The following is a 20,294-nucleotide window of genomic DNA, read 5'->3' on the forward strand; positions in this document are numbered from 1 at the left end:
CGAGCGTTTCCCAACGTATTATGGAATACGTACGTGTATATACTGGTCGAGTACGTATTCTCGCGTACTATCGCGTAGCTAAACGTCCACACTATGTTTTAGCGCTGTGTGACTCGCCAAAAAGTGACATTTAAGGAACAAACAATATCAATATTGAAGCTTTCTTAAACCAATGAAAGTGAAATTGGCAAAACTTTGTTGTTAATAACCATATTTGTTTGCGTCACTGTTTGGTGGGCCATTTGAAAGAACTAGATACCTTAAATGTCAGATGCACTAGTTTTCATTTAATTTGAAGCGTAAAATTAAACAGGAGGAAGCATACAATCTGCCATGTTATTTTTTAAGATGTTGGAACTACTTTTTATTTTTAATGTACAAAAAGCAAAACGCAGTGAAGGCAGCAGTACACCCCACCGCAAGAAATAAATAAATCAAATAAATCAAGATTTATGTCTTGTTGAAGTTGACCCTAGGGGGAACAAAACAGCCTACTCGTTATCAAATATTGTGCAGTAAACCTACACATATCTGCCAAATCTTGTGGGCTATTGTTTAAGGTTATACCTTTTTGTCTTTAAACTGGGAAGTGCCTAGTAGTTTTCAGTACAAAGTTTAAATGTCCTGACTTCTTCAAACCTAGTAAAGAAACTTAAACTGTAATTCTATTGTGTACCTATAAATACTAAAAATACAAACTCCAATAGGCACATACTGAAATTTAGACAAGAATATGTACATAATTAAATGTCTATAACTCATCATAATATACAAATATATATATATATAACTAAAATCATTTTTCTTGAAATTTCTTTCAAAATTATTTGATGTAGTGTTAATATCTAATACTTTCTAGGTCTTGAATATTTTATATATGGGAACATTATTTCCATTGCTAATAAAAGCTCCTATGCATTATCATCTGCTGTAATTAAGACAATTATTAAAAAGAAATGGACATAACCAATTTGGTGTACAAAAAGTAAACCTTACTACCTCTGCTTGATCTAAGTAACAATAATACACAATTACACGCACAAACTTGCTTTCACTGTAGATTGCTGTTATTCATTTCACAGATACACTCAGATCATAAAACAAGAATAGTAACTCATTGCTGTCATCTCATAGTACACAATTGACCAGCTCTACATTGTACAATACACCCACCCCCTAGCACTGCTTCAGTAACTTATAAGCCACTTCCCCTCTCCCTCACCCTCCCCCCTCCCACAGAGTGAAAACAATAACAGTACATCCACACACTGGATCCCCTTTTAGTTCACAGACTCATCTGGATACAGAAGACATGACCAAATGAGGTCGGGCGGGATTGTGGGATCTGGATCCAGGTTCTGCTCAGTACACATGTCCAGTTTCATGTAGCGCTAGAGGACCAGCATTGAGGTTCTTAGATAAGAAAAAGGTATCTGTACAGCAGGGGTCCCCTTTTGGTCATGGCTGGGAATGTGATGAGAAAGAACAGGTTTGAAAGAAGGGGAGGAGAATGACACATCGTGACAGTAAGAAAGCTCAGCTTTTTGCCATTTTGTCAGAGGTTAGAGAGGAGGCTCGAGGTCACAAAGATGGAACACAATTGTGATGATGGAAAAAAAAAAAAAACACAGATGGGTGCAAACCTGCTCCTTTCATGGAAAAATTCCCTATATATAAAATAAATGAATAAAAGTAGCAACAAAAAAGATTCATACATAATTTGATACATAATATGGTAAAAATAAATGAGGAATAACATGATTCATTGTTGAGAAGGGGACTACGTCAGATGTGTTCAGAGAGTGGGGTTCAGTCAATCCTCTGAGCTTGATGAGGAGTCAGAGTCCTTCTGTGCTATGATAACATCGTCCAATAGTGCCTCTTGATCCGAGCTATCATAGTCACCTTGGGAAAGGCTGTCACCACCCTCCATTTTAACGTCAAAGTCCGGACTGGTGAGGAAGTGATGGGAGGTCTCTAGGTCCTCTTCATCCATCATGTAAGCTCCGTCTGACACCAGAGTCTCCTCCTCGACTCCGTCCAGGTTTGGATCTTCGGGGGTCGGATCTGGAGTGTGGTGATGGTGGTGGTGGTGATGGCGGCGCCGGCTTTTCTTCGGGATCTCCGAGTGCTCAGTCAGCAGTCGGTGGAACAGGGTCTCAGGCAGGAAGCCCTGTGACAGGAATTAATATTATTAGAACACTTGATCACTCACAGAGTTTATCTTGTGTGATGTGGTAAGCACAGTTCAATGGCCTTTAAGATCCAAATGCATCAATCTGGGAGAATCCTTTTTGTGTATCTAAATGCAATAAATTCTCTTCCATCAAATCACCATACACTTTGTCTTAACCAAATTTCAGTTTTACTTTAAAAGCATTTTGAAAGTCAGACCTAAACACTTTTGCACATTGTGACAGCTACATACAGAATCAGGCAAGCAGAAGACCAGAGAAAAAGCAACAGAAAAAGTAATGTCACGTTTCCAGAAAAGACTACACAGCAATGTCTTCTAGTGGTATATCATTTTAAGTACGTACAGAGTTTCGAACAGTTTCAGACCAATCAGGTGCTACTGCATTATCAGGATTCTCTTCCAGGTATTCCCTCAGGTCTTGCAACATCGGACAGAAAGCAGCTCCAACCTGTGGAGGGCAAACATTTGGATGTTTGTCTGTTCGGGAGAAATAATTCACTATCAACCTATTAAATGTATGGAACCAATTTATTGCATGTCTCACCTTCTTTCCTGTCCTCATGTTAATGACTTTGACCTTCTCACTGCCTGTCAGGGCTTTATCTGCCCTCCTCCTCCTCTTCCTCTTGCTCCTATTCACAAGAAGCTGAAGAAACAAGACAAGTCAAGTGATATAACAAAAGAAGGGAGCTATGACCTTCCACCTGATAGCGGATCTGTGTCATGGGTGTACCTCAAGCATGTCTCCCTCCACCTCATAATCTGGATTCTCCTTCAGCCAGGTGGGAGGGTCTCTGCGCCGAGGAGTACGTTCCAGTGGATCAAGGATTCCTTCTGGGTCAGATAACTAAAAGACAAACAAAAAGTAAGATATCCCATAACACCTAAAGCAATTTTGTTTTTCTATCCACCTCATGCTGTATTTTATAGAAAAATGTGTTAGATGTACCTCTTGATCCTTGCGTCTCTTGCGGTTGCTGCTCTCCCCTGCAGACCCATTGGGCATCAGGGCCTGCTTAGAGAAGGTCAGCTTCAACCCCTCCTCCTGACAGGGTGAGAGTCAAAGGGTTATTTAGCTGTGAACTACACATTTTCACGTTTTCGATTTTAAACATAGAATGAATTAATTCTGAAAGACCTGACACTGAAACCTATCAGATTCATAGCAGTGAAATTACTTTATGAGCAAATAAAAGCAACTGAAAGTTGTAAACTGAAAGCCTCAGATAATCCTCCACTGTATTCCCACCTTGAGGAGTTTGACAGTGAACTCTCCATCGTCTCCATCTGCAGCAGGGCCACCAGGCATGTTGCTGGATTTACGGATCACCCTTGTGTAGGCCATCTCATCTGCCGCCAGCTCTGAGCTCGGGTTGAGCTGAGCCTCAGACACGTAGCGTCGCCCTGAGGGCCACTGACCAGTCAGCACAAGAGTACACAAATTGTCCAGACGGTTGATCAACACACGGTCCTGCGACAAAGAGGAAGCCCCATATATCCGTCAGTGACAACAAGAACGTAAACATGTGGCCCATTCCCCGAAGAGCGATGTGTCCAGTTAGATAAACCGGGTAACTCCGCATTAATTACCTTGGGCCAGTCTACTCTGAGAGGATCAGGAGGAGGAATACCATCCTGAGATGGAGTCATAGAGAGTAAACTATTGTCTTCATCCACATCACACAGCTTGATGCCTGCTAAAAAAAAAAAAATAAACAAAAAAAACAGGGAAAAATAATTCAAATTGTTGTCTTTATACTCGCAGGACTCAACAGTTTTCTCTTTAACTACAAACTTACCTCCTTCCACCTCTTCCTCACTCTCTCCACTTTCATCACTGCTGCCTGATCGCTCGGATGATGATGACCCTGAATCAGAATCTGAATCAGAATCTGACCCTCCCTCTCCTTTTCTTCCTCCTCCAGTCTTCCCAACCCTCCCCCTGCTCCTCTTCAAGCTCCAGCCTTGCCCTCCTGTTTTGCCGTCATGGTGACTCAAGGGCATACCCTGCAGGTCAGCGCCAATTTGACCTCCAAGCACCCCGGGACCCTCTCCAACTCCCTCCTCCTTCACACAGGGCACGTCCTCCACAGTCTTTGGCTGACTGAGGGGTACGACAGGCGGTGCCGGAGGTGGTGGTGGTGGAGGAGGAGGAGGAGGAGGGGGTGGGGCCTGCTGGTTCTGGATGAATTCTTCTCGAGCCTGACTGAACGTGAACTGTGGGTCTGAAAAAATGGAGAGCTCTGTGCGACTGACACCATGCAGTGCAGCGCCGAGCATTAGCTGACGGTCATGGTCTGGTATATTCCACCAAGCTGGCAGCTCGGAGCTGGGCGGAGCCAGCGGCAGACGCTCATCCAGGGAAGGGTGGGGCAGGACTCGTTCACGAAGGCGACGCAGGAGGCTAATACGGTAAAGGGTGCGGGAAGCACGCTCCTCAGTGATAGGGGCCACAGTCTGGGAAAGCTCTGATGGATCTGAGCAGAATCAAGAGAAGATTTACTGTATTGTAAACTCAACACACTCTGCTTTTATCAAAGTAAGGAAGACTGTAATTTCACATATTAACATGAATTTATCCAAAATGTCCTGAGTATAAATACTGCAGTTGCTTGTTTAAACCACAGGAGAAGTTCAATATTCCAGCACTTTGAACTGCTGCTAGAGTAGCTCAGTTGAGTCTATTCTTACCTTCCCCACGGCCTGGGCGCAGGTGGCAAACTCTCCGGCACATGGCAACAAAAGAGCGGAAATATCGACTGAGGCTCTCATCTGTTTTTTTATCCAGACGAGCAAAGGTACGGAAGCGGTTCCAGTCGAATTCGGGATCTCCACCCTCTGGAAGACCTGGCTCCTTTTTTATTTTCTCCACGCCAAAAGTGGATACAACACGGTAGAAGTCGCATTCTTCCCTACGTGTCCACCTGAGAGAAGACCAGAAGGCAAGTGAAGTGATGGATGACAAGAAAAATACTGAATATTAGTATCCACTTAAAACATAACTTTTTAGGGATGAATTGCTAAATTTTTTTTTGGAAAGGCTGTTACTTCCCCACTGTGGGGGGCTAATAAGAACCTACCTATCTTATCTTTTCAGTGACACTGAATCTAAAAATAACTTTTTTGATTTCAAGAGAATGTTCAAGCACCAATGACAAAGAATGATGACGTGAACACATTCGTGGCACAGGATAGAAAGAGGGAATTGCCAGAATTAATAACAAGAATGAACAAAATTAAGCCTGCATTAACTAACATTACTGTGCACTCTTACAACAGTAAAAGCCTTGAATTAAGACAATAACTACCCAGTGGAAAACTTTAGTACGTGCTGAAGTGTAAGGATATTTCAGTTTAAAATAATGTAACAACAGTGTACCTCTGCTGGCGTTCCTGGCGTGCAATCTCTTTAAGCTTGCTGGCCTGTTCGCATCGCCTGCGCCTGCGGTCACCTTTTGCCTCTGCTTCAATCTTTAGCTGCTCCTGTCTGTAGCTGCGCTGATAAGCAGTGATCAGCCGCCGCAACCGTGCTGTAAGCGATGAGCTGGAGGGCCAGTCGCACCCACCACTCTGGCTGGATAAGCTTTCTGTGACTGCTGGCCCCGCCTTATCTTCCACAGAAATCTCATCGTCCACATTCATGGAGTCCGGCTGGAGGACAGGGTCAAAGAGACTTGTTAAACTGTTGCTTAGGTCAAGAAATATTCAACCAAGTCTTTGCAAATTAACTGGTGAATACAGAAACACTTCGAAGATTTGTACCTCCTCGAAAAGATCTTTGGTGTGTCTTGAAGCCGGTTTGAACTCTGGGTCCTCCGAGTACTTATCATAGTCAGCACTGTACATCAAAAACAATAAAGCTATTGAAATGTGAAATGTCTACAGTATTACAATGTCCACCTAAACTTTTTGGTCTGTTATAAATCTGCAAGTAAATAAGTTGCAATTGGCCTTGTTAGCCAGGAACACTCACTCATCTCCCAGCTCAGCATCACCAGTGTGCTGCTCGGCATCAATGGCCTTATCATCAGGCCGACCAACTCTCTCCAGGAAGCAGAGGCAGGGATCAGCACGCATGGTGGTGTACATCTCATAACCTGGTAACAATAGAGATAGAGTCAAGGTTCTTAAATGACAAAAATGCTTACTTCCAGATCTGAGGCAACTGGAGCAGCTTGACACATTTTACAATGATGATCAAGATGACCTCCACTGAACAAGAAACAATTTCATATTTTGGCCATAACAAATCCTCACCCTGTTCTCATAAATGTAATCAACTATAGAGAAAACCTACCATGTTTGAATACACCAGCTAGCAGTGAGCGGTCTGCCTCAGCATCCCACCATCCTGCAGGTACCTCCTGCTGCTCCATTTCAGGCATCCAGATATCAACATCCCTGGAGAAAAATAAATAAATGCATTGAAAGCTCTGCTCAAGTGTATCATTGTGATTGAGTCAGTGTGTGTGTGTGTGTGTGTGTGTGTGCGCATTTGACTTATTGTAGAAAGGGTGGTATTGGATACCTGATATCAGCCCCTTTCAGGACAGAGTCGGCATGTTCGCCAATAACCTCCTGCTTCAGGTAGTAGAGCATACGCACCCTCAGCAACACCCTGAAGTGGGAGAGTAGAGTTTTTAGTGTTGAATGTGAATACGTACACAGAGAGCACACATATACAGCTGTTTGGACTTCACTGACTTATTGCACTGGTGCTTGAGGTGTTTGCGGTAGCTGTCATCCAGAAGCAGAGTATCAGGGTTATACTTGCGGATCCACTCCACCTTCTGAACATCAAATGTGCTCTGGGCCTTCACCCTCTTACCCTTCCTGCCTCTTGGAACAGGGATAGACAGGCCTAAGGAGAGAGAGAAAATTATACAGTTAATAAATGTTTCTCCTTCAAACAAAATCATTTATTCATTTTACCAGTTTGAGAACGTAGACATCCAACATAAACCATCGTGCAATCTGTGTTCAGCTCCTACCAGAATGGTTGAGTAGTGTTTGGGGTTCCCGCCCATTCTCTGGTGGTGTGATGAGCTCCCAGATGAAACTCTTGATGTTCTCATCTCCACGGTAGTGGAGAAGACAAAAGACCAAAATGACTCGACAGATTGTCTCCACATCGCGTTCACTTAGACGCCGCTTACACCTGGCATGGGACAAGATGTCCCTCCACCGACCCCAGCTGGAGAAGAAGAAGGAGAAAACAGGTAAGAGGGAGAACAAGGGATGAAAGTGAGGAGTACAAATTACATCCAGCACATGAAACTTAGCAAAATATACGTACCCATAGACAAGCAGGTGTTTCTCCACCCGGAAACAGTCAGTGCGGCCGTAACCTCCTCCGCTGTGGCGGTCAGAGCGTCGGGAGGCACGCGACTGTCTGGAATTTGCAGGTGGATACTCGTCATCGCTGTCCAGATCAGACAGGTCTCCACCTTCACCTCTTAAACTTGAATACTGACGGGTCTGCTTGCGGACTCTAGGAGTGTCGATCACGAGAGTGTTCTACGAGAGGATAAAATTTTTTTCCATCAATAACATGTTACTCCAAGGAATAGATAATCATTAACTATACGAGCCTATTTAAAAGAAAATACAACAAGATAACACACTGCCTAAGCATGTAAAAAAAACATGCCTTGACAAAAATCAAACACGTTGCACTTACCTTTCTGTTGATGGAGTCCATGTCTATGTCAGCTTTCTTAGCCCACTTCTGCCAGAATTCAGGGTCATCGAGGGCGATGTCGTTGCGGTTCTCTGAAGCCACAAAGCTGGCCTTGGAGAATGTGGAGCCCTTTCCTTCACTCTCAATGGTGATGGTGGTGGCTCTTCGCTGAAGGATCTGGTCAATGTCCTCCTCACAGAAGCGACTGCCTTCATCATTCTCATCCATGATGGCAGCATAGGCTCCTTTCCTCAGCAGGTCCTCAATCTCCTTCTTGGAGAACTGCTGGATCTGTTAAAAGCATTCAAACAAGTGGCCCAAAATGGATAAGGCAAAGTATTTTTTTCAAAATAAACAAGATGCAATACAGCTCAAACTAATAATGACAGGGCAATTTGAGTTAATGACTGCTAAGTTTTCTTACCCCGTTGACGTTGCTGTCTTTGTTGCCACTCATGCTCTGCAGTACAGCACGGTCCAGGCCAAGCTTCAGACTTGCTTTATCTAACATCTCCCTCTCATAGGAGTTCCTAGTGATCAGACGGTAGACCTTGACAGCCTTAGACTGGCCAATACGATGACATCTTGCTTGGGCCTAATAGAGGGATTAAAATTAAAAAAAGAAGTCAAGAGAGAATTAGATATAAAGATGGTGATATAAAAAGATGAATTAATACTTAAATGTAACAGACTGTCATATAGACCAACACACGTGATGATGGTTTGTTATTCTCTGTCTCATTGGCCTAACTTTACATCAGATGTTAGAGCACCATCTCATACCTGCAGGTCATTCTGAGGGTTCCAGTCAGAGTCAAATATAACACAGGTGTCAGCAGCAGTGAGGTTAATACCCAGGCCGCCAGCGCGGGTACACAGCAGGAAGACAAAGCGGTCTGAGTCAGGCTTGCTGAAGCGATCGATGGCAGCCTGTCGTAGGTTCCCACGCACTCTGCCATCAATTCGCTCATAAAGGTATCTGTAAAGATAAGTTAACATAGCTTATTTAACCTATTAACACACCTTATAGATTCTCATAAAATTTGGAACAAATAAGGGAAAAAGTTCGAAAAATAAATAAATAAATAAATCAATAAATCACCAGTTATGTTAAAATAGTCCTTGACCCTGTTACCTCTTGTTGATGAGGTAGTCCTCCAAAATGTCTAAGCAGCGCACCATCTGGGAGAAGATGAGCACTTTGTGGCCACCAGCCTTGAGGCGAGGCAGCAGCTTGTCCAGTAGCACCAGCTTGCCGGCCGACCGAATCAGGGCCTGCAAATGGAAGTCAGGAGCCAGGGGGTCATACACCTCCCTCAACTCCGCTACGATCTTCTCCTCTGCGCCTGGACGGGGGGAGAAAGAAAAGGCAAATTTCAAAGAGACTAGCTTTTCACAAGTGGACGGGCATTGTTCTGCTGTGTGATGATATTTACTAATCAAATTTATCATCATCATCAACTTGGGAAAAATATTACAGTTACATTAACAGTTCACTTTAATGCTCCACTGAGACAGTTACAACATGTCACCAGAACATTTCATGTTTGAGCTTTTATTTCTTTAAAACTAGCTATGTTGACCAGTAGTCAAGCTAAATATTAAACAACTTAGACTCCTATGTGCATGACATTTGAACTGGCCCTGAACAACCCATGACTATAAACAGCCTGCATTAGGCTTTTTCCATGTTATCACTTCAGGATTCTGCAACAACTTTTAGAATTTATCTTCCTACAGGATGAATTACAATCATTTCACTAAGTCAGATCTTATAGGACCGGCGCTTTCTACAAAGTGTAATCATATTGCAACTGACTGCAACGAAAGAAAGACGTTAAGTTTCGAAAGATTAATTAGTCTGTTTTTAAGATGAGCGATCACTGCATTTGTCATCCGTTTTCATTTGTAGTTCTTGTTTGCACAGCATATATAATGCAATAACCTGTAAATCTGTTCTCTCAGCACAGCCGAAACCTGCTCAGACTGCTAATCATGTGCAGGCAGCTTTAGAGAAACATTCCACATCTGATTTAACCTGAGTTCATTCTGCAAAATGGCATCAAATAATACAAGCTACAAGGGGTAGTGGCACCACTTGAAACGGCGTTTTTCAGCCAAACATAACATTAGTAATACTTTGAAATGGCCTTCCAATAAATATAAAGACAGTAGGGTACTTATTAATAATGCCTGCAGAAGAAGAAGAAGAAGGGTGATCCATTACCATTGATGAGGTAGGGGTGGTTGCAGCACTTGCGTAGCTCCATCATAGTGTTGAGCAGGTTGGGGACATTGCTGTTGCTGTTGGCCCCTAAACTGAGGAAGCTGAAGTTCCTCTCCAGGATGGCCCGGTAGTACTTCTTCTGGACATCTGTCAACTCAACCTGGGAAAAGCAGTCTAAGAATCAGCTCATTGCATCATTAATGTCATTCAGATCTCCTAACAATACAGTTTACATTGAACGTACACTATTTACACTAACCTCAATGATGGTCTCCTGTTTGGGTGCCAAGTTCTTCTCAACATCCTCTTTGAGCCGTCGCAACATCATGGGTTTCAAGATGGCCTGCAGCTTCTGAACCTGTGGGAAAAAAAAGATTTGCTCAGCTGTGCAATAGCAATATACTGTGCAGATGTGCAAGACAAAGAACACTGATAGGTGTGTGTGCACTGGTGCCAATATGAGTATTTTTCACACCTGTTCCTCTGTTTTGAGGTCTCCAAAGTCTCTGAGGAATTCAGTCTCAGAAGGGAATTGAGCTGGCTCCAGGAAATGAAGCAGGCTGAATAGTTCCTCTACAGTATTCTGGAGAGGAGTGCCGGTCAGCAGCACTTTGTGTTCCTGGGAGGAGGAGAGACAGTGGAGGAAGAAAGGAGAAGTAGGACCAAATATTCATTGGGCAGAAAGCAAAGGGAAAAAAGAAGGAAAGAGGAAGAGGAAGAAAAACATATCAGAAAGTTCAAATGAAGTCCTAAAACACAAACGTTAGTTATACAAAATATTTACATTCATATTTAGTTACACAAATTTCTCAAGTACAACATTTAACTATGTGACTTATTCTATGCACATTTGATCATTGGTTTTGTTTTAAAATCTGGCTGTGATTCACTCACCAGATCCAGCATCTTTAAGCTGTCTAACAGTTTGCAGTTGCGATTCTTGAGGCGGTGAGCCTCGTCAATGATCACACAGCGCCATGAGATCTCCCTCAGCTCTGGGCAGTCAGATAACACCATCTCAAAAGTTGTGATGAGGGCGTCAAACTTGTATGCACCTGGGATCAAGTGCTCCTGCAAAGAGAATAGCAGTTTTTATTGTGTCTTTTAACATCGGTAAAGTCAGTAAATTAAAATGTCAACAGCAACTATAATCAGTAACTCCACCTTATCATCCTTGCAGTACATCTCATACTGCTGGATCATCTGTCGGCTGGCCAGGCTGCCATGGTAGACAATAGCGTTCATGTTGGTCCACGTGGAGAACTCCCTCTCCCAGTTGGTGATAGTGGAGAGAGGCGCAATTACCAGGAAAGGGCCCTGGATCCCAGCAGCGTAAACCTCGGAGAGCAGTGTGATCGACTGGATGGTCTTCCCCAGACCCATCTCATCTGCCAGGATACAGTTCTGCCTGAGAGACAAAAGAAACAGAGTTATTAATGAAGCCACTGAAAGAAGCACTCAACAAGCATCATTCCAAAAGGACCAAGATTTCCAAAATATAGAACACATAATGACTTCAAGTTGTACTTTGATTTATAGCTCTGCTACAATCCTAATTCTTAAATTGCTTTAATTACACTAAGACTAATCCAGTTTGACTGACTTCAAAACACACAATGTTACAGGTGACTGTGAAATGTGGTGCCTGTCTTTGTGTGATAAATACCTGTTGTACCAGTTGAAGAGCAGCCAGTTGACTCCTTCAAGCTGGTACTCTCTGAGTGTGTTGCCATTATTGTACTCTCTGGACTCCTCCAACTTCTTCCACGAGCTGGCAGACGGCCGCGGCTGAGCAGAAGAAAGGAAGAACAGGTATCGCTTGGCACCGGCATCAGGTATTTTATAACTTGGAACTTGCTTTGCTTTCACTTTTTCTTGTTCTTTTCCTTTTCTATGTATAGACTCAGGTTATCGAGTCTGTTCATGTTTAAGAGGAAGGAGGATTATTTTGCAGTTTATTTTTCTATTGACATCTTGAGTGAATGTTGTTTTCATTTGAAAGGCAAAATTTCCTTCAATGATTTACAAAATAAACCGCAAACAAAGTTAAATAAATAATTAGCTTGTTATCTTTGCCTTTCATTGTTGTTGATGAAACAAAAAAATATGCACCACTACTTTTACTATTATATATATTATATTATTAATATTTTTTAATCTAAAGACCCCACCCACGTTCATTGCTTCTTCTCTTTAGCGATGAACTGTTTTCCACTTGAGATGAAAAACTTTGTTTTCTTTCCCCCAACACCGGTTTCTTATGAGGAAATACAGAATGTGCAGAAAACTCAGGAGATTAGAAATGACTGCTCACTGTTCTCTTCAGGCGAGGTTGTCGGTTTTGGATTTTCCTGAACTCTTCGACTTTGCCTTCGTCCACGTCCTCCTTCAGTTCCCAGGTGGCGTCTTCATATGGCAGAGAGCACCACTTCACCAAGTAGTAGATAACAGGCTTGACAAAACAGAGTGAAAGCAAGTATTTAACTTTCTATGCGACCTCATAGAAAAAAAGCATTTTGTTCAGGGACACAAAGATCAATAGCTGATCTCTCCTGTCCAGATGTCAAAGTGATTTATTGACAAGGTCTGATGTCTCACCTCGCCATTGTCCTTGTCCACACTGTGGGAAACATCCAGAATCCTGTCCACCTCTACATAGTCTGGGTTAAAAGGCTCCTCGTCCTGCAGAGAACCACAGGGTCAGAGACAGCAGACACATGGAAAAACTATAGTTGAAGCAGCTGAACCACATCCTAAGGTAGAAGGCTTCAGCATTTCCCTCTCACCTCCTGGAAGAGGTGCCTCATCTGTGCATGCTTGGTCTTGAACCTCTTGATCTTTTGATGGATCCTCTTATCCTTCTCCAGCTGCTCCAAAGTGGCCCACTCACAGTGTAAGTATGAACTGAGAACAAGAGAGTAAAGTTTTAGTCATTTGGATGTTTTCTAAACAAATAAAACTGTCAAGTTCCAAGGCTAAAGTTATTCACCTAGATATCAAAACTTACTAGTTCTTGTATTTTACAAAGAACTCCTCTGCATTGGCATACTGGCCAGGTGATACCTTGAAGAGATGAACAGGTTTTTGTATTTTTATGATTTTCAAACTAAATTAACATAATTAAAAACTGCATTGGACTAAATTTAAGAATTGAAATAAACATACTTCCTTCTTGGTTATCCTCATAGACAGAACTTTGTCTACAATGGCAGCATCTTCCTCACTTGGATTTTCCTGTTAAAACAAATAAAGTAATAACAAAACTGTTCACCTGGACACCTTCAATCCTCTTCACATTCAAATCAAAACACTACAGAAATACAACATGTATAAAGAAACAGACGCAGCATCCATCTCTTTATGGCCGTCCTTTCAAACTTACCAGAGAAGAAATAACTAATAGAAGAGCTTTAAACTCACCACAAAGAACTGCATGCTAGGCTGTCCATCAACATCCAGCTCCATTTCCTGTTTAAGCTGAGCTGCTGTCCCGCCACTGATGGAGGCCACAGCCGCTGCGGTTGTGGTAACGTCTACATCCTCCTGCTCATCCTCATCATCTGTTATTTTGATATCCAGGTCCTCTGTATATTTCTTCCGCTTCACCACACGATTGGAGCGCCTCTTCTGGCCAAAAGAGAGAAAGAGAGAGAGAGAGAGAGAGAGAGAGACAGAGAAAGGGGTGTAAGTGGGGTGTTTTTTTTAAAAGGTCTAACAAAATGCCAACATGTGCACACAGCACAATCTAAGATGTATGTAAAATGAGAAAATACATTATTAAAGGTTCCACCTTCGTGTGCAGCATCCTTTCCACTATAATTCAAACTAAAAAACAGAAGCATGCTCTGTTAGTTGTGCTGATGATCTGATGACTGGCTCAAACAGGTTTCACGGCACATCGCTTTTGTCATTTGAGACAGTAACTTCATTTTATGGAACAAAGAATATAAACAATTACAGTCAAATTAAAATTTTGGCAGTCTCCCAAAGGAACCATTAAAACACCCTGTCCAAGCCAGACACCACGAGATGTAGGCTCATCAGAGAGCAGTTCACTTTACCTGACCATTAATCTACGTTTTAACACAAGCAAGCAGTGACATTTGGCTTGTTCAACAACCATCATCACACTTGATTTCTAACAATTAGCATGGACCAAAAATTAAACGGCTATGTGCCAACCTTCTCACAGGGAGGCAACCATCCTGCTTCACAAACACCCAAACCAGTTTGTGTTGGACAAGAGTAAAATTGAAACATTTCTCTATACAACCTTCTCATTCCATTATTTCCATTGAGATAAATATGTTTTGACTTTGCTCACATCAGAATACACATGCAATTAATTAGTACAACCAGATTTTAGGTACAGCTATTCCATAACATTGATGCTTTTCATGTTTTATTGAATGACGAGTTGGTGTTGAATGCACTGACCACTGATAAGATTAGAGGGAAATCTCTTATTTATGTGACCACGTTTGTGTTTGTACCGTAATCAAGTCATCCTCCAGTGCAGCAGGCGAGGCAGGACTCAACTCCCCATCAGAGTGGTCTGAGGACACATTTCTCTTTCTTTTCTTTGCTCCCACTAGAGTAATGGTGCTGCAGGTAAAATGGGGGAGAGAGGAAAGACAAGGACATATTGAAGCAGCGGCAAAAAGATAGCCATAAATATCTACAATGCAACAGAAATTAGTTATACTGAAATGATGCCCTCCTCACATTCATATCACTTACTTAGTCTTCGTCTTGCTTTTGTTCTTGTTCCCAGCCCCAGGTATTACTGTGCATCCAGCAACCCCAGTTGTTCCTCCTGGTGTTTTGATTTTACCCTTTTTATCAGCCCCTCCTGTAGTTTTGGGCATCGTTCCCCCAGCTACGGGACTTTTTTTCTTGCTGCTTCCTCCTCCCCCTCCGCTGCTCTTTTTCTTAGCACCAGACACCACAGTCACAGTGCCTCCTGTCTCTGGGGAGGTCTGTGTGGTTGGAAGCTCATCCTGGTTCAAAACTCTGGGCAGGTTTTTCTCACCACGTGCTTTGGCCCGTGCTATAGCTTCAGCCACGATACGGTTTGCCTTCTCCTGCTTGCACAGGATTTCCACTCGTCGCACAGAGGAAGGATCGCCAGGGGCCTTGGTGATGCGGATGGCCTGGGACGGAGTGGTGGTTGTAGCAGAGGGCCCTGCAGCCGATGTGTTGACGACCTTCACCACAGAGACCGTGCCACCAGCCGAGGATGCTGAGCTTGTCTGTATGACGGATAATGAAGAAACTTTGCATTTTCTGTCACATTTTACAAGAAACCCCTCAGTCCCCTCTTAGGCATATAAAATAAGTAACTGTCTATGCATATCTGCAGGTCTACCTGTGGCTGCAGAAGCATTTTGAGTGGCACTGCAACTCTCTGTCCCCCTTGGCCCTGCGAGATCTGCAACACCTGTGGGCTGCCTGTATTGCCAGCTCCAGAGACTAGTTGGTACTACAAGAGCAGAAGAAGAGACAGGTCAAGCAACAGCAAAGCAGGTAGAGTATATCTTCTGTAAATTTAACAATATGTGTAAAATCTGCTTGTTCGACATCTTAACAACAGGCAGATAAGAATAGTATCACTTTCATATTTGTACTCTAGTAAATACTAATCGATATCGGTTCAGGGTGTTCACATGCTTGGCGATGCAAAGCGAGACTAGACAAATCCTGGAACAATCTCTGTTCTGAATGCACACGGATCAGTTTCATCTCTGATCTTTTAATTTTTAAATCTGGCTAAGACTCCAAACAATAATCTAATAAGTATCACCTAAATGCTCTGCTCTGTTGATTTGAGCCGGTTGCAAGTACATCCATGACAGTCAAAAAACAGACACTCAAAATGCACATAAATTTTACATGATGTTGTGGTGATCTAGCATTAAGTTCTGCTGAACGTTACTCGAGGGAAGCTGGAAATTTTAAGAACCAACACCTAATTTAAGTTTACAGCTACATACAGAAAAAGCCACATTTCTGACTTTCTGACTAAACCTGAAAACCTTCAGTCTAAGGGCAAAGGGAAGCCTGAGCTAAAATTCCTATTGTCTTATTTATCTCCAAATGTTTCCACAACTTATTCACTTGCTACAGTGTACTGATACATAGTGTCAGGTAGTGTTAACATTACAGAACTGGTTGAAAACTTGACTTCCAGCAGAGAAATGTCAATATCGAATGCACTGCTTTTGTTAATGTCAGTAACATTCAAGGCCTTCAACACCCAGTTTCAAGAGCATTAATGAAGAATAACTGGCAGTATGCATGCCTTCTTAAAAGAAAACAAAAAATGAATTCAAACGAGAATATCAACGTTCAGAGTAACTTGTCACATTCCAAAAGATACAGGAGTGAAAAACAAAATACAAAGTGTAGGAAAAAACTAATATGATTTTTTTTTTAAAACTTATGTAATTCTAAACCGAAAAAATGTTCCAAACAAAAAAAAAAAACGTTCCTTTCTCACCTTAACTCCTCCTTGTTGATTAGGCTGTTGCTGCACCTGCAGCTGAATTGTGAGGACTTTGGGCTGCCCTCCAGCCTGACCTGCAGCCCGAGCCTGGGTCAGGGCTGCTAACTGGTTTCCCTGGAGCACCAGCTTGCCTCCAGGGAGTTGACCCAGCACTAGTCTAGCTGGGGCCTGGGGCTGCTGCTGTTGCCCTGCTTGGGCCGTCTGAACTTGCTGGATTTGTGTGACCTGCTGCTGGGCTGTAACAGCTTGACCCGCAGGGGCAGCAGAGCCAGCCTGGGAGGGCTGCTGGAGAACCAGGGTTATACGCTTTGCTTCGCCACCCTAAAGTCAGAAGCGCAGAAGGAGACTAGTTATGACACTCAGGAAAAATACTGACCAAAAAAAAAAAAAAATACAGCTTTTGGATCTCAGCAAACATGTGCAAACCATAAAATCACTCCTGCTGTGGTGTAGCTGTCAGGGTGATAACTTGCAGACTTCAAGATGTGACAGAAGATGCGGTGCTTACCTGTGTTTGGGTCTGCATGGCTGGCTGAAGCTGCACTTGGCCCTGAGCCTGGACCTGGATCTGAGTTGACTGGCCTTGGGGCTGGACCTGGATCTGGGCAGCCTGAGGCTGGACTTGGACTTGATTCTGGCCCTGAGTCATCTGCGTTTGGGCTGGAATCTGAACCTGAACTGCTTGGCCTTGCGTCTGCTGGGGCATGGAGGTCAGCAGCATCTGTTTCACTGGTCCATTGGGAGACTGAAGCAGCCTCTGCACCCCTGCACCACCCACCTTCACTTGAGCTTGCCCTGGGCTCGCCTGATTTAAAACTGTCCCCCCCTGCAGTATGGACATACCAGGTTTCAAAGGAGTGCCAGACAACACACGGATGACCTTTCCACTGGTCTGGCCTGTAGCTCCTGATACAGTCTGCAGCACCTGGGCTTGACCCTGGGGGCCTTTGAGAATAACAATTTTACCACCAGCCTGCTGTGTGATGGCAGCTAACTGCTGTGGAGTAAGCTGGTGGGTTATCTGTGTGAGCTGCGTGGTTGCAGTGGTGGTGGCCGGAGAGGTGGAAACAGTCAGAGGTGAGTTCAGCAGGACAGTGCTACTGGTGGCCACGCTGGTGTTGCTGACAATAGGTATGGTAGTCTGGGCCTGGATTTGAGGTACAGAATCAGCAGGGGCCGGGACAACAGTGGGAGCTGCAGCTATGGAAACAGTCTGAGCAGTTACTACTGGCACTGGCTGCTGTGTGGGGACCTGAATGGGCGCAGGGTCTGGCATGGTGGGAGCTGCTACAGGATCATTAAGGCCCGTGCTGACCGTGAGCTCAGGCTCAGATGGCGGGTCCACTTGGCCCAATGCCAGCTTAAGGGCTTCCTCCACTGGGTCTGAGGAGCCTTGAGAGAAAGAATCATCTGGTAGGGCATCCAGGTTAAACAGGGGTGTGTCCTCAAAGAGGTCCATGATGGGGTCTGCCATCTTGCCCACTCCACACAGGGAGACGGGCACAATGTTAAAAAGACTCCGAGATGGAAGCTAAATAGTTGCAGTCCAGTTCCTCTCAAATTTTAGGTAAACAGCTGGTAAAAGAGAAAAAACAGTGATGTTGAAGAAAAAGTTAATGACTTTGACATTATTTAAACAACCACCACTTTATGCTAATGTGCTGCTAAATATGTAACTCAAACCTGTTTCAAAGCTGAATATACCACCTGCAATTTGGTGAGCTTTATTCAAGTGTTAGTAAGTAACTGTCTAAGTGTAAAAAGATATCAAGGAGCACACAGATGTTTCGCAAATAAGGCCCTATCTGATTAAAGGAACTCATTTAACATATGGTCCTTGTTTCCTACTGATGTTGTTCTGTTTCTGTGACTAGAATGGTCAAGTTTACTCTTTTTTAAGTTAAATCCATCATGCCACGAATTCATTTCACAACAATGAAACAAAAAAGTTTACATAACATATAAAACTCAGTAAACTGATGAGCTCCGGTCCTTGCCCAGAAAACGGGTTAAATGTAACATTAAGGGTTTCGAAAAAAAAGACTACAAATAAAATGACGCAGTTTCACTGATAACATACTACGCTAGACTACCGAGGGAAGATACAGTGAATGAAAATAGTAGGTAGTGAAGTCAAACGAGCGGGGTACTGATGCTGGAGAGGTAGGATGCTTCCCCCTCTCTGGTCGTATTGCAGTCTTTCTCACAAAACCGTCGGCTAGCATTAGCTTGTACCGCGACCAAGAAGTGCCCAATACAAAAGCGTGTGTGGTACCGAATACATATAGAGGCTTAAAAACCACGGTGTATTGTATGTTGGTACCGTTACCTCGCTTCTCTGTCATTTACTACCAACCATTCAGTCCACCGGACTCCTTCAGTCTCATCAACAAACCGGACCAAACCAAAGCAACGTGCCACAATAACCATTGCCCGTCAACGTTCAGACACGGGTTAGGCCGCAATACTGTTTCGGTTGGTCTGCGTCTATTTTTCAGCGAAAATACCAGAAAATAACCATCAAATCCACTGCCCTAACTCTCACAGTAATAATTTCGGGCTGCTAAATTTACCTTTGCATCGACACACATGGCTTTCTCCGTCTCACAACACTGTACGATTACAGGAAACGGCCAGGGAAGAGCAGGAACTAACTTCTTGCCAGAGAAAGCGTAGAAAGCGTGCCCCTCTGATGCTATCGAACGATGATTGGTCCATTTACCCCCAAGCCGGCAGCATACGGCTATTTCATTGGCTTTACGAGCTACCCGTCTTATGTATAGCCGCTTCTGGGCGGGATAGGAGCCATAGTTAGGTTGAGAAAACAATAAATGCGGCCTAGCTGGGACCATTTGACTGGGTGATCTTCAACATTGCTGTTTTACTGCCGTAGATCCTCACATTAGAAAGCGCAGGCCTTTTAGAGCTGACTGGAGAAAAATAGACGACATTTTAGTTATCTCAGAGAGTTAAAGGTTTACACGACCCAAGAGGCCTGTTTGTGAATGACACTCCGTTTCTTCAGGGCTTTATTACAATGGCTTTAGCTCAGAAACCATCCTCATCTTGATATTGATTTATTACTTTATTTAAAAAAATACACCGGGGCTTCTTGGATACACTGATAAATATTTGCCCGATATTTTTATTTCTGATCATATTTTGATTTATCAAAAAGAGCTCTTTTCAAGGCATCAACGTGATGATGACTTAGGTGCTCGCACTGGTGATTTAGTTCTGGGAGATTTGGGGTTTGCCGCCCTCTAGTGCCCACAGATTGAAATATGGTTATTCGCAGTTTTAACTGTTTTATTATTTAGATTCTCAGTTTTTATTTAAAAAATGGAGGAATTTGGGCAGAAATGGCTCCCTTTTAACCACCTCCCTTTTATTGTGCATTGTGAAGTGAGTAATCATAAATAAATTTTGGAATATGAGTGATGTAAGCACACAGTAAGATGACATTCTCACAACAGCAGTTCCTCAAGATCAGGTATGCTAAGATCTTTATCACGTCATATCATACTGTGTTTTAGTTAAAATCCCAAACGAAGTTAATGCTACTACCACAAAACGACTGGATCTTTTGCAGGTCTGTTGCTGGTTTTGCATGATTGGTATTTTCACTTTCTTCTTCTAGACTTTCTACAGAGGAACTGAGGTACATATGATGAGAAAAACAATA

At 43.2% G+C, this 20,294-nt stretch overlaps 1 protein-coding gene across 3 annotated transcripts; it reads right to left on the minus strand.

Annotated features, from left to right (window-relative positions):
• Positions 1-1,045: 1,045 nt before the first annotated feature.
• chd8 (chromodomain helicase DNA binding protein 8) lies at positions 1,046-19,332 on the minus strand. 3 transcript variants are annotated; one of them, XM_046407281.1, is made up of 39 exons: positions 19,183-19,332; positions 17,118-18,184; positions 16,604-16,930; positions 15,473-15,586; positions 14,845-15,356; positions 14,598-14,709; positions 13,525-13,728; positions 13,270-13,338; positions 13,112-13,167; positions 12,891-13,008; positions 12,703-12,786; positions 12,419-12,556; positions 11,771-11,892; positions 11,269-11,512; positions 10,999-11,175; positions 10,580-10,723; positions 10,364-10,462; positions 10,105-10,264; positions 9,013-9,223; positions 8,661-8,856; positions 8,302-8,472; positions 7,878-8,168; positions 7,494-7,714; positions 7,189-7,391; positions 6,902-7,058; positions 6,726-6,815; positions 6,495-6,598; positions 6,171-6,294; positions 5,960-6,035; positions 5,577-5,848; positions 4,889-5,121; positions 3,997-4,674; positions 3,788-3,894; positions 3,447-3,668; positions 3,147-3,242; positions 2,931-3,044; positions 2,742-2,843; positions 2,541-2,645; positions 1,046-2,173 (listed from the first exon to the last, which is right to left on the minus strand). In XM_046407281.1, exons 2-39 carry the CDS (start codon positions 18,081-18,083, stop codon positions 1,814-1,816), a joined length of 7,779 nt encoding a protein of 2,592 aa, XP_046263237.1. In that variant the 5' UTR covers positions 18,084-18,184; positions 19,183-19,332; the 3' UTR covers positions 1,046-1,813. The 3 variants fall into 3 exon arrangements, with proteins under 3 accessions (XP_046263237.1, XP_046263238.1, XP_046263236.1); XM_046407282.1 differs by having other exon boundaries at positions 3,788-3,891; positions 13,525-13,731; XM_046407280.1 differs by having other exon boundaries at positions 13,525-13,731.
• Between the last annotated feature and the right edge of the window lie 962 nt (positions 19,333-20,294).

The sequence above is a fragment of the Scatophagus argus genome, chromosome 13, assembly GCF_020382885.2.
Source record: "Scatophagus argus isolate fScaArg1 chromosome 13, fScaArg1.pri, whole genome shotgun sequence".
Lineage (NCBI taxonomy): Eukaryota > Metazoa > Chordata > Actinopteri > Scatophagidae > Scatophagus > Scatophagus argus.